This window comes from Oxyura jamaicensis, chromosome 4 (assembly GCF_011077185.1).
Source record: "Oxyura jamaicensis isolate SHBP4307 breed ruddy duck chromosome 4, BPBGC_Ojam_1.0, whole genome shotgun sequence".
Lineage (NCBI taxonomy): Eukaryota > Metazoa > Chordata > Aves > Anseriformes > Anatidae > Oxyura > Oxyura jamaicensis.
In genome coordinates, this window is record NC_048896.1 from 66155812 (window position 1) to 66171119 (window position 15308).

Consider the following 15308-nt stretch of genomic DNA (forward strand, 5'->3'; position numbering starts at 1 on the left):
CAGCCAAGGCTGTACTGCACAGCTTCTGTTGGGTGTGGGGTCCACGTTCACTAGCATGCCCGCAGCTGGCTTCAGTTTCTGCTGAAAACAGCAGCCATATTTTGATGCCAGTCTGGAATCACAGCACGGTTTTTATTCTAACCTTTTACCCAAGATGAGCAAGGGCTTGTGTGCTTCAGATTAAGTCTGTACTCAGCACCAATGATAGCACTTCATGTCATGATTTGACTGCTGAAATTCTATTAGAAGACACTACCCGTAAAAAAAGCGTGTACGCCCCTGCTCCCATGTGTACTGGAACCTTTTTGGCCTTGTGCTCTAGGCCACTGTACCCTTATTTTCTTTGCTGTGCAGCCCATGGTTATCAAGTCTTGCAAAGTTTTCTATTTCTTCTTCAGGCCGCTGGAGAAGGTTGGGTTATTTTCCATTGATTACTGGCAGATATCATGATTGCCTACACAAAGCAATACTGCAAAACACCTAAGTTATTTTCTGCTCTAAGCTTCAGAGTTGAAGCTTGCTGTAATCCCTGTAAGTTACCAAGAAATTAATGTATCCCTGTTTCAACATGTGTATAGGTCTGTATGCTTTGTTCAGTGGGATATCATCTCTTCTGTTGCCATCGTTCAGAGAAGACCAGCCGGCGATGGATGGCCTTAGATTATGCGGGAATTTCCATTGCTATCCTGGGCTGCTACGTATCAGGCGTGTTTTACGCCTTTTACTGTAATAACGTAAGTCTCACTCACGTTTTCATATGACATTTAGTTCCTGCGGTTTCACTGCCATGGCCTACATGCCTTGGGAAGGGGATTCATCGCATCGTGTCCAAGTGGCACGTTAGTCAGGAGACAGTGATGGGAACTGAAACAGGTTTTGATACAAGCAGAACTTTGTTTGCAGAAGTGACAGGTAAACATGGATGTTCCTTTCAAGCTGTCAACTGCACACATCTCAAGACAGCATTGAAAGTTATAGAAAGTCAGCATAAACTTGACAGTCATGCCTTTGTCAAATGCATGAGGTTGTTTATGGGATGTATCCCCATCAAAACTAATTGAAATGTTTCCAGCTGAGTATCTCACATGGGGCAGCAACAAGCTCATTTTGCTTTGGAGTATTAAACCACATCCACCTTTGTAACTCCCAGCTCCCTGTACAAGCAGTGCACTGAAAGCACTGAGCAGGTAGTTGAACCAGCTTAGGCAGGGTTATGTTTAAAATATGTTTTAGTGAACGCAGTGCTTGAAATCAATGTTCTACCAACTGTACCTGAGCAATGGAGTCCCCTCCCCTCCCCTTCACTTTATTAATAAGAATATATTCATTCAATGCTGTAATTTGTGGTCTCAGAAGTGACAGGACAATGATGAATCATTGCGTTTAGTAACGTGATCTTTCTACCCACAGTTTGCCTTAACGTAAGATGAGAAAATATACAAACTTGCTTTTGTTTCTTTTTTCCTCAGTACTGGCGTCAGGTATACTTAATCATTATGCTGGCAATGATCCTGGCAGTATTTTTTGCTCAGATTCATCCCAGTTACCTCACACAACAGTGTCACAGACTGCGCTCCATCATCTTTTGCTCAGTGTCTGGCTATGGAGTTATTCCTACAGTCCACTGGGTTTGGCTCAACGGCGGAATTGGTGCATCTATTGTACAGGTAAAAGAAAATAATAAAGAAGCATTCCTTTTGATTTTCATTTGCCATCTTCCCTCGGTCTCTTAGACTTTTGGAAATAAGGGGGATATAGAAGTAGTGAAAATCTCTTAAGAGCATAGAATTCCTTTGGATGTTACAGTCCAAATGCAAATGCTCAGATTTACTGAAAGCTAGTAAACAGATTGAGTAGATTAAATTTTTACTGATTTAAAACTGCATTGTGAGAAAGCCGACTGGATACCAAGGCAATCGTGTGCTTGCCTCGGGCAGAGCAGTCTGCAGGTAGGCCAGGGCGAGGCTTGGGAGTCAGCTGGTGCGTAGGAAGTGGTTGGTCAGGCTACACGAGGCCCTGGGGCTCTCTGCCCCCGCAGTTGCAGAGGAGGAAGGAGCCATAAGACCATTTTCTTCCTCTTCTCTGCCCTGGGCTTGTGGCAAAATAACTATTTGCCTACACAGCCCTCTGTCTCACATGCAAACCTTATTTAATATCGCAGTGAAGTTATAAACTATTTTCCCATTCTTGTTTTACCACTTAAAATTATGGTTAAAGGTTGTCCAGCTCTGAAAATCAGGAAGCACAGCACTGTTCAAAGAGGTGAAGTCTGCCCCAAGGTGTAAACCCCAGGAATCATTGTGATTACCCAGGGGCCTAATTGTGCTGAAGAAAACCTTTGCTTTTCATAGTAAGCACTAAGAGTGCAAGTACTTAGACTACCACTTCAAGAAGACTGGCTTCTAGGGTGGTGATTTAGCCTGGTCCAGAGCACCTGTTGAATCAGCGTTTCAGAGCAGCATTTACAAATAAGTGGCTTTAGAACCGGCACTGAACACTGGCCTTCTAAAAATCAGATAAGCAGTAATTGCTACCCCCACCCTCCCCATTTAGTTTCTCTGCGTGTAACAGAATGGTAGATATGGTACTCATTTTGTTTCCATAGCTGACAAAAATGCCCTGCTTCCAGTAATTAAACTGTTACGAAAAACAAGTCATATGAATGGGTTGCTTTCCAGTGGCTAGGTCGTTTTTTTTTTTTTCTTTACGGTCTACTATGTAGTATTTCTGTGGCCTTCCATTCAGTTCTTTTTCAAGTTTTGGCATTAGCTCCTCAACTGGATTCTGTTCTATTCAATAGATAACAGGCAGCCAAGTAAAATTGTTTGGTCTTGCCTTTTGCTTTTTAAATAGAGGCAGAGATTTTTTATTATTTTATTTCTATTTTGTAACGGAATATAAAATCTTCATTTTCTTTTGCAGGAGTTTGCTCCGCGTGTACTTCTCATGTACTTCATCGCTGCTGTAGCTTTTCTCTTCTATATTTCCAAAGTTCCTGAAAGATACTTCCCAGGTAGGAAATCCTGGTGTGTGTGTTTTTTTTGTTGTTGTTGTTGATTGTCTTTTTTGTTTGTTTGTTTTTTATTTGTTCAGCTTCCTATGGTGTCTCAGTCTTGGCTCTGAGTCCCAAATTTATTGAGAGAACAGGTTGACGACATTCTATGTTGCGTTCTTACAGAGTGAAGCTTTGTGTGTGTTTGCATCAAAAGAAATCAGACAACTTCTGATCAAGTTTGTTAAAGAACTTACACTGCCTCCCAGCCAGCTGAGTGTATAGTGAGCCTCTGAGACAGCTTGCATTGCACGAGTTAATGCTGAACTGAACAACTTAACAGCTTGACCTTTTTGTTCCCCACAGGACAGCTGAACTACCTCGGCTCCAGTCACCAAGTGTGGCATATCCTGGCAGTGGTCATGTTGTACTGGTGGCATCAGTCTGTAGTGTACATCATGCAGTACAGACACAGCAAGCCCTGTCCTGAGTATAGCGTGGACTTGTGAAGGTAAAAGTTTTTGTACGCATGGGAACATGATATTTTAACAAGCGTAGGGTTAAGTAATCTTGTTTTTAACACATCACAAGGTGCAATTAACCTTCCTCATCTAATTAGCTCCCCCAGAGAAAATACTGAGTGGTGTAATACTTTCTTGTACATAAACAAGTAGTTATCTTGATACCCGGCACTCCACTAATCTATGCTGCTGCACTGCAGGAACCTCCAGGAGGCTGCATTGCCCTCAGGCAGAGTTTTAGAGCAGGTTGGACAGATGTTCGCCTGGTCCCTTCCAGCTCTGTTTGACAACTGCAGTAGTCTCAAGCAGTTATCAGTATTTGTTCCTACATAGCAAGAGACTGCACGGCCTAGCCATGGGCTAGGAAAACCTTGGGCAACCCTATGAAAAGCTGTGTGACACACAAACCCCTACCGAACTACCAACTGTGCTACTCTGTCCTCTCAGTGAGGGCTGACCCTTCATGGGCTTGAGCTTGCTCAGAGTGCTGGAGAGCCTGCCTATCACCAAAGCGCTCCTGGAGGCTGGCAAGGTGCTGTTCAGTCCCACCAAAGCTGCCTCAAGTGGGCTTAACAAGCCCAACTCCCTCAGCCTTCCTCCCAAGGAATGTGCCAAGGAGATGTGGCCAAGAGCAGAGCAACAGACATTTACCGTCAAGTATTTGATGACTTATCAGGGATGGAGAAGGCAGGACACTACCTTCCTTGCCGCTAGGCAGGAGAGCAGTGCTGTCACACAGTTCAGTGTTTCTTTCTCTCTCCTCCCAACACCAGAAACCATAACTAGAGAGAACTCTGCATTTAAAATTCAAATCCCAGACTTGTGAGCCTTCCTGTGTGAATGTTTTTCTTTTTTTTTAAAAAAAAAAAAAACTTGACAGTGAAGCAAGTTTAAAGTGCACTAATGATTACTACTGAAGCCTGACAAGGAACCTGCAAATATAAAAGCCTGTTTCCAGTGTCATGTGAACAATATTTGAAGAATGTGTGATTGTGTACTGAAAGCGTAATTATTTGTTTGTTTGCCTTTTTTTTTTTTTTTTTTTTTGTAAACTAACTACTGTAGCAGTTTTCACTGGATAAGAAAACTGATTGTGAAGTTGTACATTTTTATTACCCTGACAAAATTCCATCAAGCTGCATGATGGTCTTTTATGTAAATACTGAACCTGTAAATAAATACTGAACCTGTAAAAAATATGAGGAAGGGCTGAGAGACCTGTGTCTATTCAGCCTGGAGAAAAGAAGACTGAGAAGGGATCCTATCAATGTTTACAAGTATCTTAAGTGAGGGAGAAAGAGGGATTTGGCCAGCCTCTTTTCAGTGGTTTGTGGGGACAGGACTAGGGGTAATGGCCACAAAATGGAGCATGGGAAGTTCCGCACTGACATGCAAAGGAACTTCTTCACGGTGAGGGTGACGGAACACTGGAACAGGCTGCCCAGGGAGGTTGTGGAGTCTCCTTCTCTGGAGATATTCAAGGCCTGTCTGGACGCCTACCTGGGCAGCCTGCTTTGGCAGTGGGGTTGGACCCGATGATCTCTCGAGGTCCCTTCCATCCCCTACAGTTCTGTGATTCTGTGAAATTCTGGTTCACTGGATGTTTGCTTTGGGTAACATTTTTGTTTTGAATACTGTACTCAAGCATCTCACAAGTGACATATGTGAATTGCTTTACCACACATTTGGTACCTCACCAAGGTTTTAAATAAATGGGGAGGCTGTCTAATGACTTACCAAGGCACAGCATGGACTGGCAGGGCACATGTTCTAACTGCACTATACTAACTGGACTTAAAACTTTAAGGCACAAACTTTTAACAGCTATGCTTGTTCACTTTTGATCAAGCTGAAGCTTCCAATTAAAATGTGGAGTTGCTTGTAACAAAATTAGGCCAAAAAGGGCAATAGACAAAGGACAGAACAACCAAGACATGAGCTACAATGTAATATGTGTCCTGCTGTAACTCAATCTTGTTAGAGATTTTGTCCTTTCTTCAGCTTCCATACTAGTGAAATCAGTACAAGCAAGCTCCAAAAAATGCTGTCAAACAGTTGGCAGAATGGGTCAAATCAAGTGAAAATTGTGTCTAAAAGATTAAGTGCAGAACTGAGTCTTAAGTTAAATTGAAACTATACTTAAAGGTTTGGCCACTTTGAAAAGGGACAAAGCTTCAGTTCGTGCCTAGGAATCTGAATGCATCCTTCTAAAACCGTTCTGCAGGAAGGCTTTAAGAGGTAATACCGAAACTAAGAAATAAAAGCAGTACATTATCAACAGCTTTTCACAAGTTGAACAAAGATGGTTGTATTACTTGCCCGACTGTCATCCTTCACATGTAAAAAAAATACCAACAGTAATCTACAGTTAAAAAAAGCAACCAGAAGAAGTAGCATTGCTTATAGTGAATAACTAAAGTCTAAACGTGAATACTTAATCATGCCATGTTTAAGGAGATCTGCAAAGTCACTGTTATCACGTTTGTTTATTTAACAACTGCAGTATTTTATGATGTACATCAGTTTCACAAAAAAGTTAAAAGTTCTCTGTTTAGTGGTACACAAAAAAGCTTTAGAAACTTGAAGTCTAACAAGAAATGGAAGTGTAGTTCAGGAAAGTGCACTTAAAAGCTGAATGCCAGCAATTTTAAAATAGTTTTTATGCTCTTTAATAGTAGGTGATGCCTTAGTCACAGACTTAGCTATACACACAATTTCCTTGATTTTCCTTTCAAAAGAAGCAGGACAAGTAACTCAGCAGCCACCCTTTACACTTTTTGCTTTTGCAAATTTCACTCATTCGCTCTTCCTAATTCCATCAAAATGATTGTGGCTGCACTGTTACTAAAAATATAGCATGATGTGTGTGATCATGTGTATATTTTATATATACTTTTCATATATAAAAATACACAATATAGTATAAAATACTCCAGATAAACTCTTATTCTCACAGTAGCAAATATATCAACTTATTTTCACAGTACTTAGTTTTACTAACTGGGACAACCAGAATGATTAAAAGTTATTTCCTTTGCAAGTTGTTTTTTGCAGGTCCCATGTTACAAGTCAGCAAAAGCAATTACGCACATCTCAAGGCTATCTGAGAGTCTGCAGAGAAACTCAACTTCTTGTTTTTATTTTCATGACCGTCACCATGAAGGGCTCCTTAGTACCTCTGCCAGAATCTCTGTCCTGAGCAGCTGATTCTGAAAGGTCTATGGTTCAGTCATTCAACACACTGAAAGAACTGTAAAAATTAATTGATATTTTCTGTTGGAAGGGAAGCATTAGTTCCTTACCTTGCCATCACTGTCTTCACAAACAGTATGGTACAAGTCTGGTCTTTCCAGTACTTCACGTAAGGTCACAACAGACTCCATGACAAGCGCACAGATGAGCATGCACACACACTGAATACAGGCAAAAGTATACCATGTTCCCCAGCAGTACCATGTTTTGTCTCTGTTGAATCTTAGCTGAATCTTAAGCCCAAGCTGCAAACCAAATACAGCACGCCAAGTCAAGTGAGGCATGCTGATCTCTTCTCAGTCAGAAGAAAAAACAATCATTTTCACTTCAGAAACATAAAAATTACATTTATGCAAAAAGCTGTTTCATAAGTAGACTACAAAGAGCAAGGTTTATTAAGGCCAGAAGAAAGCAAGCATCATCGGCCCTAACTCATATGCAGCCAGAGGCATTATGCCAGTTCTAGAGTAACCTGGGTTTACGTTTTGCTTTCATCTCCTCCATCAGTTTGTGTACAACCCAACTCCAGCTTTCCTGTAATGAAACCACTTATGAGCCTTCTGTCAAAAAAGAAAAAAAAGACAACACCATGACACCCACCACACAAGGGAAACCTGTTATACTCCTCAGCCTGCATCTCAGGGTCATCAGACAAAAAACAAACCCAACTCCCTCTTCGCTGGATTTACCCGAGGAGTTAGGCCAACGGTAGGTCTGTCGGCACACTGCCTTTCCCCTCACTGTTCAAGGGTGAACCACTGCTGCTCTCAGGCAGTGGTGTTAAGCACAGTCCCAGTGCACATTGCTAACCCACACCTCCAGCACCCACCGGCTGTGCAAACCCTGACAACCCTGACACTGCTCTTTCACCAGCAGCGAGTCAGTTGCTTGTTGTTTTCTTCTTGTTTCCACCTATCTGCCCCATTTGTCTGTATTCTGTAATATTCTGTACTAACGAGTGTCTTTAGGCAGGTAAGTAACAGTTCAAAAGGAAACTGTAGGAAGGCAGCTAATAAGCACGCGCATAAAAACAAAATCACAGTTAACCTGAGTATCAGAAAATGCTACAGACTTGGCGTGCGTTTCTTACAGCCTTTGGCATAAAAAAAAAACCCAACAGGTGAGAACAGTAGTAATAAAGCCTAAGAAACTCCTGTGCAAATAGAGTTGAAACATTTCTACTCACGTATTCCTAAAAGCTTAAATTCTGAGCCTGAACAAGTCATTCGTAACCAAGCAGAGCTGTAATATTTCTCTTTTACCTTGTCAGAAAAAAATAAAAATTCATAAAGGAAGATAATCAAAGTGTACAGATATGCATGAGCTAGTTTCAGAATCCAGGACTAAGGGAAACAAACTCACTAGATATGTGAGGCAGCATTTTACCAAACCAGCCCACAAAAGAAAAAAGGGATGTTTTTAACATGTCATCTTTGAACAGGTATTTCAAGGGATCTACCCTGATCCTCACAGATCTCAGGGTGATTATAACCAGCAGTAGACTTCAGGAAAAAAAAAAAATACAACCCTAAATATTTCACTTCACCACCTGCTAAGCGGGGAAGGGAGGGCAGGGAAAAACAACCTTAAACTTTTACAGTCACCATATGTGAACATCTACTTTACATTTACTCTTCAACATTCGGTAGAGCAGGACGTAAAGCTGAGACAAGCAGAGGACCACCTCCTGCCACCTCCTCTTTAGGACTGCCAGGGAAGCAAGGCAAACTGAGCCATTCTGATTTGTACTCGCTCTGCGGTCGGTGTAAACGGCTTGACGCAGGCTGCAAGGCAGCGGGATGCAGACCCACCTGCACACGATGCAGGAAGGACATCTCTCCAGCAAGCCAGTACCTGTCCCCTTCCTTCCCAGCAGCTGCTGGCACTGCGGGCTCCAAGCTCTCAGCCACGTCTCGTGCACCTAATGTCTTGGAGGTACTGTGCAGCAGGACAGGAGTCCTGCCTGTAAGGCTTTGTGGTGTGAAACGCAGTTTACTGGTACAGTAGCGATCAGCATCTGCAGGCTACCTGCTGCTTACTGCTTCCGGTCTGAAATAAATCCGGTTTCAGATAAGCTTCTTCAAAGCTCAGTGCATTTAGCAAAACTTTCATATAAAATACACTTAAGTACAATAGCAGATTCATCAGAACTTGAGAACATTAGGTTACAGTCATTTCATAAAATTATTATTGTTTTAAAAAACAACATGAGTTTTGAAAGAATACACGCTTTCTTTGCGATAAAAATCCAAGAAGAAAAGAAAAGGTGTTTTCGGACACAAACCCCAATTTGTAATCAAATAAAACTGATGGTGCATTTCACAGTCAACTGTTCAAGTCATCTGGAATACTCCATCTGTGCCAGATTCTTACTCATGTAAACCAGCCTCTCTTCCCCAGCGTACTGAGTAGTCTTCAAAGTGCTGCAAACACTGGCTGCATCCCTGCCGGTTTACTCCCTACATTCATACTTTCCATTTCACAAACCATTATATTCTCTCTATCTTTAGTTTTAACTCTAGACTTCCAGTTTGCTATTTTACATTAATGGCACTTACTGTAAAAAAAAAAAAATAATAATAATAAAATTGAACATTTAGGCACACAAAAAAATAATCTGCCTTTCAGCTCTGCAGCTGCATAGATGTCTATCAGGTCCCAAGCCATAGCCGCGCTCTGGAATTCTGGGCCACAGCCCCTTGAAGACTTGGCTTCTTTATTTTATAATTAATAAAGGTAGTTTTCATCTAGGAAGCAAAGACTTGACTACTTCCAGCATATCAATCTGTACGTTTAGGTTCTTGGGTCTACTGCAACCAGGACACAAAGAACCACAGTTCCTTTAGCCTACCTCTATATGTGGAAAACCTTTCTTGTGATCTCTGCCTGTCCCCCTCTCTCCACCTCAGCACATCACCAAGGGCTGAAAAGGCAATGCAAAAGTGCAGAATGACAATATGTTCCAGGGCCAAGAGTCAGTGACACACTGATTCACATCTGATTCCTCTCTATGTTCTGGGAGCCATCTGTCATAACAAAAGGTTGCTCCTCTGGTGTTTTTTTTCTATTTTTCTCCAAAAAAAATGATAATTGCTATAATTCTGAATTTCATTGTGCAAGTTGGCCATGCCTTCTTTAACTTGAATAAACTATAACCCAGGTCCCTGTCAACCAGATAAATTACTCCACTAATTAAAACCACTACCAAGTGGCTCTGAGAGGTGGAGGGGGGAACCCACTGGAAGCATTTACTGTTTGGAAGGAAACGGAGCTGCTCCAAAGGGATCCAACTCGAGCGCCTGCTGCTGCTGGCTCTGGGCACTCTGCACAACAAGTTCTGTGAAAGGTACTGCACCAAAGTCATCTGTTTTCAGCCCATCACCACCATGGACGGCTCCATGCAAGGAGCTCTGCCTAGGCCTACTAGCCACTACTACTGCACCATGATCCCCGCAGTTGTCACCAAACCCTTGGTGCTGGGGATGCCGCATCAAGTCCGGTGGGTGGAAGGGTTTGGCTCCAAAAGGATCCAGCAGATTCTCATCTGGCTGCAGAGGGTTGGTTCGATCTTTGCTGTCCGTCAAGGAGACGCTTATGTTCTCTTTGGAGTCCGAGATGGTCAGGAACTCATTGCTGCTCTGGGAGTCCCTGCGGCCTGCTTTCTTGTGCCTGCGGGCTCTCTCTGGGGTGCGGTAGTTGGGCTTCAAAGGCTTCTTCGTGGTGGTTGGGGTGCCATGGTGGCGCTTGCCGTTGTTCTTTGAGACCTCCTGTTTCATGCGCCTTTGGCGGGATGAAAGTTTCTGCAGGTTTCGCTGCTGCTTCACCTTTTGCTGCTGCTGACTCCCTGTGATCTCTTCAAAAGGAATCAGCCCGAACAGGTCCTCTTTACTCCCGCTCACCCTGGGGAGAAGGGAAGGCTGAAATGGGGTGCAGCCAAAAACATCAACGCCCCGTGGTGAGGTGGGCGAGAGTTGAGTCTCAGTGCCCACCAACTGGCCATCTTGCTGTGACACCTTTTTGCTGAACGGGGCTTTTGTGAAAACATCAAAGTCATCCTGCTCTTGGTTCAGGCTGGGAAAAGCAGTCTGAGAAGAGATATTTTTGTCACTCTTCTCTCTTGCTTGAGGCTGAAGAGAAAAAAAGGGCACTGCCCCAAACACATCAAATTCTTGGATGGGGCTTGCCTTGATTACAGTAGTTGGCACCTGAGACGTATGCATTAAACTGGGTTCTTTAACTTCACTGACACCCACACCACCTCTGAACCTACTGCTTGGGAGCCCTTTCACAGATTTTTGCTTGGTGCGATCAGAATCGGAGTCAGAACTTTGCTTTTCTTCCTCTTCCTCCTCTGCCTCTTCCTCAGAGTCCATGAGGAGAGGCCGGTGGCCTAAGTTCTCTGGTTCCGTATCGTTGTCATCGTTGAAGTCTCCATTCTCACCTTGTAAGACTTCCTCATCCTCCTGCTCTTCTTCTTCCTCGCTGCTCTTTGGAGAGGGAGGATCAGATTCAAAATCACTCTCAGACTCATCACCACCTTTTGGCACTTGTCCCTCTGCTGTCTTCCTCCCCGTCCGGGGATCTCTAAAAGCATGGCTCAGTTTTCCAGCCTTGGTTGCGGTCCCTAAGTTATTTCCTTGATTGCTGGACGAGTTATCCATTTGTTTTCCAGGGGAACCTGCAGGTCCAAAGAAAAATGCAGAACAAAACTTTAAATACGCTCCAAAAATCAACACTTATTACACATACACAATAGCCACACATACAAGGGGTCAATACAAATATATATTCTGTGAATACTGAGGGGAATTAGCTAAAATCATATCTAATGTTTTAAATAACACTAATGAAATGGATTAATTATCAGGCCTTATAGCTTTCCTTCTCACACACAGGACCTTTAGAAACAATACTAACAGGATTTAGCCAGGGACAAACCACTGGGCAAGGTGGTCTGCAGAGCCAGCTTTTCACATACACTCATCACCCAGCCGCTCCTCTCCAGGGAAAGAGGAGTCAGTGTGCTTGAAAGGTGTTTTTGTTTTTTAAAACATGAACGTAAAAACAAAAAGAAACAGCATGGGTGGCTCCATGCTGCTGTCCTGCTGGTGCATTTTCTGTGCCAGCAAACACACCTTGCTGGCAATCATGTCCCTTCTTAATGCTGCCTTTTGAAAAGGTTCAAGACCGACCCACTGTCCTAAGGCTCGTACCACACAGCCAGATATGTGGAAAGACACTGATGTACCCAATACAGTTTCACATGGGAAACAAGTGCATGACACCCTGTTAGTCCTCAGCCTTTCCTCTCCCAAGCTTTCATTGCACTGGCCAATCCTACCCTACATCTCCAAGATAATTAGCTTTCTGTATGGCCTACGAAAATGATCAGTTGGGTGACAGAATAAGCTTGTACATGTCCCAGCTGTAGCAAAGATTGCATGAGGTCACCACCTCTCTGTCCTGCCCTCATGGTACCAACACCTTACGAGACCTTAACAAGCAGGACTTGGAATCTACCAACAGCCACAACAAAGGCACGGGCTCTGTTCTGTTCTTTTTCTTTTCCTCAGTAGTATGTTTTGAGGCATATGAGGGGAAAATGGACAAGACATCAATATCTATGGGGAAATAGAATCATAGTATCAACTAGGTTGGAAACCTCTAAACTGATCTGACCCATCCTTTAACCTCGCACTGCCAAGTCTACCATTACACCATGTCACCAAGCACCACACCTACACATTTTTGAAGACCTCCATTCACGGTGATTCAACGCAAATAGCAAAGCAATCAACAGCATAACAAAAAAAAAATAGAACTGAAGGGACAAATACATTTTCCAGCATGTCCGAACTTTAAATAATTTGAAATATGCCCTGCCCCCCCTCCTTCAGTTATAAATGTAATTTGGACTCTTAAATCCCGCTGAGAATTAAGATAGATTGTCATGGCCATTTGTGCATTTGAAGAGGTGTCTCCAGGTGCTTACTCTGTGCCAGCACAAACAGCCTCTCCCTTTATGCCAACAGAATTCACATTGTGAAAGCAATATTGGAGGCTTTTACAAGTTTGTTTTGTTTTGAAGCAATACTTGCTTGGTGTTTGAAATCTATACTTTGAGCATATCTTTCAGTCCATTCTAACTTCTAGGGCAGAAATTCAGGCAAAAATAAATTATCCAGTTGGCTTAAGTTTCAGAGAAGTGTTTTCTTGTTTGTTTGCAACTAAGATCAATCAGTTTCTCCCCAGCAATGAAATCTATGTATTCATTTTGTTCTGACATCTACATCCCTGATATTTACTAACACCTAGAGCTAAGAGGACCCTTTCATGGTGCAGTTAGCTTTGAAATACTGGGAACAGCAAAAACTTTGTCAGTACACAAAACAGATGGCAACAGCACACAGACTAGATAAGCTTACATAGTGCCACTAGTATGGCACTCATCACACATGCAAAACAAGTTTCACTCTGTGATGAAGCCATGCTGCTGCACAGAGAGGTTTTCATGAGCATAAGTGACTTTCAAAAGTCTATCAAAAGAGAATGAGTAGGAGGAAAAGCAAAGCAGTTTCAGCTGGGCAAAGTTTATTTGCTCTAGAGATGTCCTTTTCCCTACACCAGACCACATCACAGACATGTAGGTTTGAAAATACCTAACTGAACATGTAACACTAACAACACCAATGCTAATTCACCTCCTTGTGCACAGAGCAACTACCTCAAACTGGAATGCAATACTTGGAAGTGAGGCTGTACTACAATCAGACTGAGTATTATGTGGGTACCAGCCTTCAGATGGGGATTAGAACAATGGCAAAACCCAGTTCCTATTCAATAAGCTACCACAGCTGTGCAGCTTTGTCTGCTTTTAATTAAGGAATTACAAATGCAGTGGCAATGCTGCCTGTATCATGAGACATCTCTTCCCCAGTTCACCTACTTTCATGCTTTCACTGTACCTGACTTCAGGCTTTTGAATTTGTAGAGGCTTGTCAGTGACCAAACCCCTCGATGCCATGAGACAAAACTGTCGCGTGCTGCAGGATGTTGGTTTGGCATCCAAGAGCAAACACAGCACGTTGGAGTCTGCTTGTAAACTTGCAGAGCAGAGAGAACATTCCTCTCGCTCCTTCATGAGTTAATATCAGCCATCACAATCCTTCTGAGGTCCATGAAGACTGTGCGAACAATTCCTTTTCAGTAGTGGGATGGCTTTAGAGGAACATTAGGTGACACTGCTTATCAATTCCACAACAGAGCCTCTGCTCAGACCAACCTGTATGCAGTCCGTGCACTGCAATGGAGACTGGGCACACGCACCCAGAGCTTCCTTTTACTTGACCCTAATGTAGGGCTACCTCTCCTGCATGTAAAGTACTCCCAGCCCTCTGAACGGAGCTAGATTCCTAACTGCTAAAGAGCAGGTATTCGGCAAGCCCTCCAATGCATCTCCCTGTGCACTGGGAAGTTATCCCTAAACCAGACACAGCTCAGGGGAGCATGTGATCGTATGCAGACACACAAAAAAGGTATTACACAGTCAGAGCTGCCTAACATGCATATATTGTTGCTTCAAGATATTTCTGACAACTAAGTAACCACATTGTGGAAGGGAAATACTACCCACGTTGCACTTTGTGGAACCTGAGAACTCTCATTTTTAACTTCAAGACACTTATCCTACTCTAAGCAATTTTGTTGCTACGCTCTGTAACCACACAGTGGGAAAAAAAGTTGAGTTCTCAGACTATCACTTTTGACGTTTTATGACAAATCAGGCTTTCAATATTAATGTGCCCTGTGAACACTCTAGCAGGACCCTCTTTAAGATTTCAGCTCGTAGTCAAGTGTAGGAAAGATGCCCATATGTTGACAGCATTTTAAACTTGGAAGCAACATGCTCAGTTCAGAGGTAGCTCTTATCAAGTCAAACAATGATAAAGTATGTTACTTTTCACATTCCTGTGCAGGAATTAAACTGCTTCACGATGCCAAAGGCTGCAGAGAACTGGAAGAGAAGCTGGTGGATGTAAAGAAAAGTGAGTTTGCAGAAGCAGCAGATGAAGCAGGAAGAATTATATTCTGCTGGAACCCCCTCAGAAGGGTTATAATCTCTCCTAAGTAGAGATAATATCCATCTACTTAGGAGACCTCCTCCACCTCACCTGTCACTGTCGACTTCCAAGACTAGCCTTAACTGCATATGCATTTCTCCAGGATAACCAAATCCTTTCTTAACTTCTATTTCATAAAATCTTCAGCCTTTATGTACCACATGCAGTTGTGTACTAGCAGCAGGTACAGCCACCCACAGAAGAGTGCAACAATGCCTTCGTGTTCTGCATTCATCTTGCTCCCACAGGTATTTAGTATTATCATTTATTCTAAAAAATGTTTTTTTAGAGAGAAGGAACCTATGTAAGATCCTGAGCTCTTACAAGGAACAATTTTACCCCAACTGCCAAAATGCATCCAAAACATTACTTAAGTAATATCACTTATACATTACAGAAAACAATAGAAATGAACAGGTCTAA

At 42.7% G+C, this 15308-nt stretch overlaps 2 protein-coding genes across 7 annotated transcripts in view; one reads left to right on the forward strand and one right to left on the reverse strand.

Annotated features, from left to right (window-relative positions):
* Positions 1–15308, forward strand: part of PAQR3 (progestin and adipoQ receptor family member 3) — a 29137-nt gene that overhangs the window by 722 nt on the left and 13107 nt on the right. For 2 of the 4 annotated variants that reach the window (XM_035323678.1, XM_035323679.1), the window contains exons 3-6: positions 579–734; positions 1470–1667; positions 2923–3013; positions 3359–3503. In XM_035323678.1, coding sequence (XP_035179569.1) covers positions 579–734; positions 1470–1667; positions 2923–3013; positions 3359–3501 — 588 coding nt within the window. In that variant the 3' untranslated portion in view covers positions 3502–3503. Of the gene's footprint in view, positions 1–578; positions 735–1469; positions 1668–2922; positions 3014–3358; positions 4757–15308 lie in introns of those variants that run through there. The other 2 variants (XM_035323677.1, XM_035323676.1) reach the window with 2 other exon arrangements.
* The window catches only part of BMP2K (BMP2 inducible kinase), a 64322-nt gene continuing 54994 nt past the window's right edge, over positions 5981–15308 (reverse strand). For all 3 annotated transcript variants that reach the window (XM_035323672.1, XM_035323673.1, XM_035323675.1), the window contains one exon: positions 5981–11443. In XM_035323672.1, the coding sequence (XP_035179563.1) occupies positions 10014–11443 (1430 nt within the window). In that variant the 3' untranslated portion in view covers positions 5981–10013. The remainder of the gene's footprint in view (positions 11444–15308) is intronic.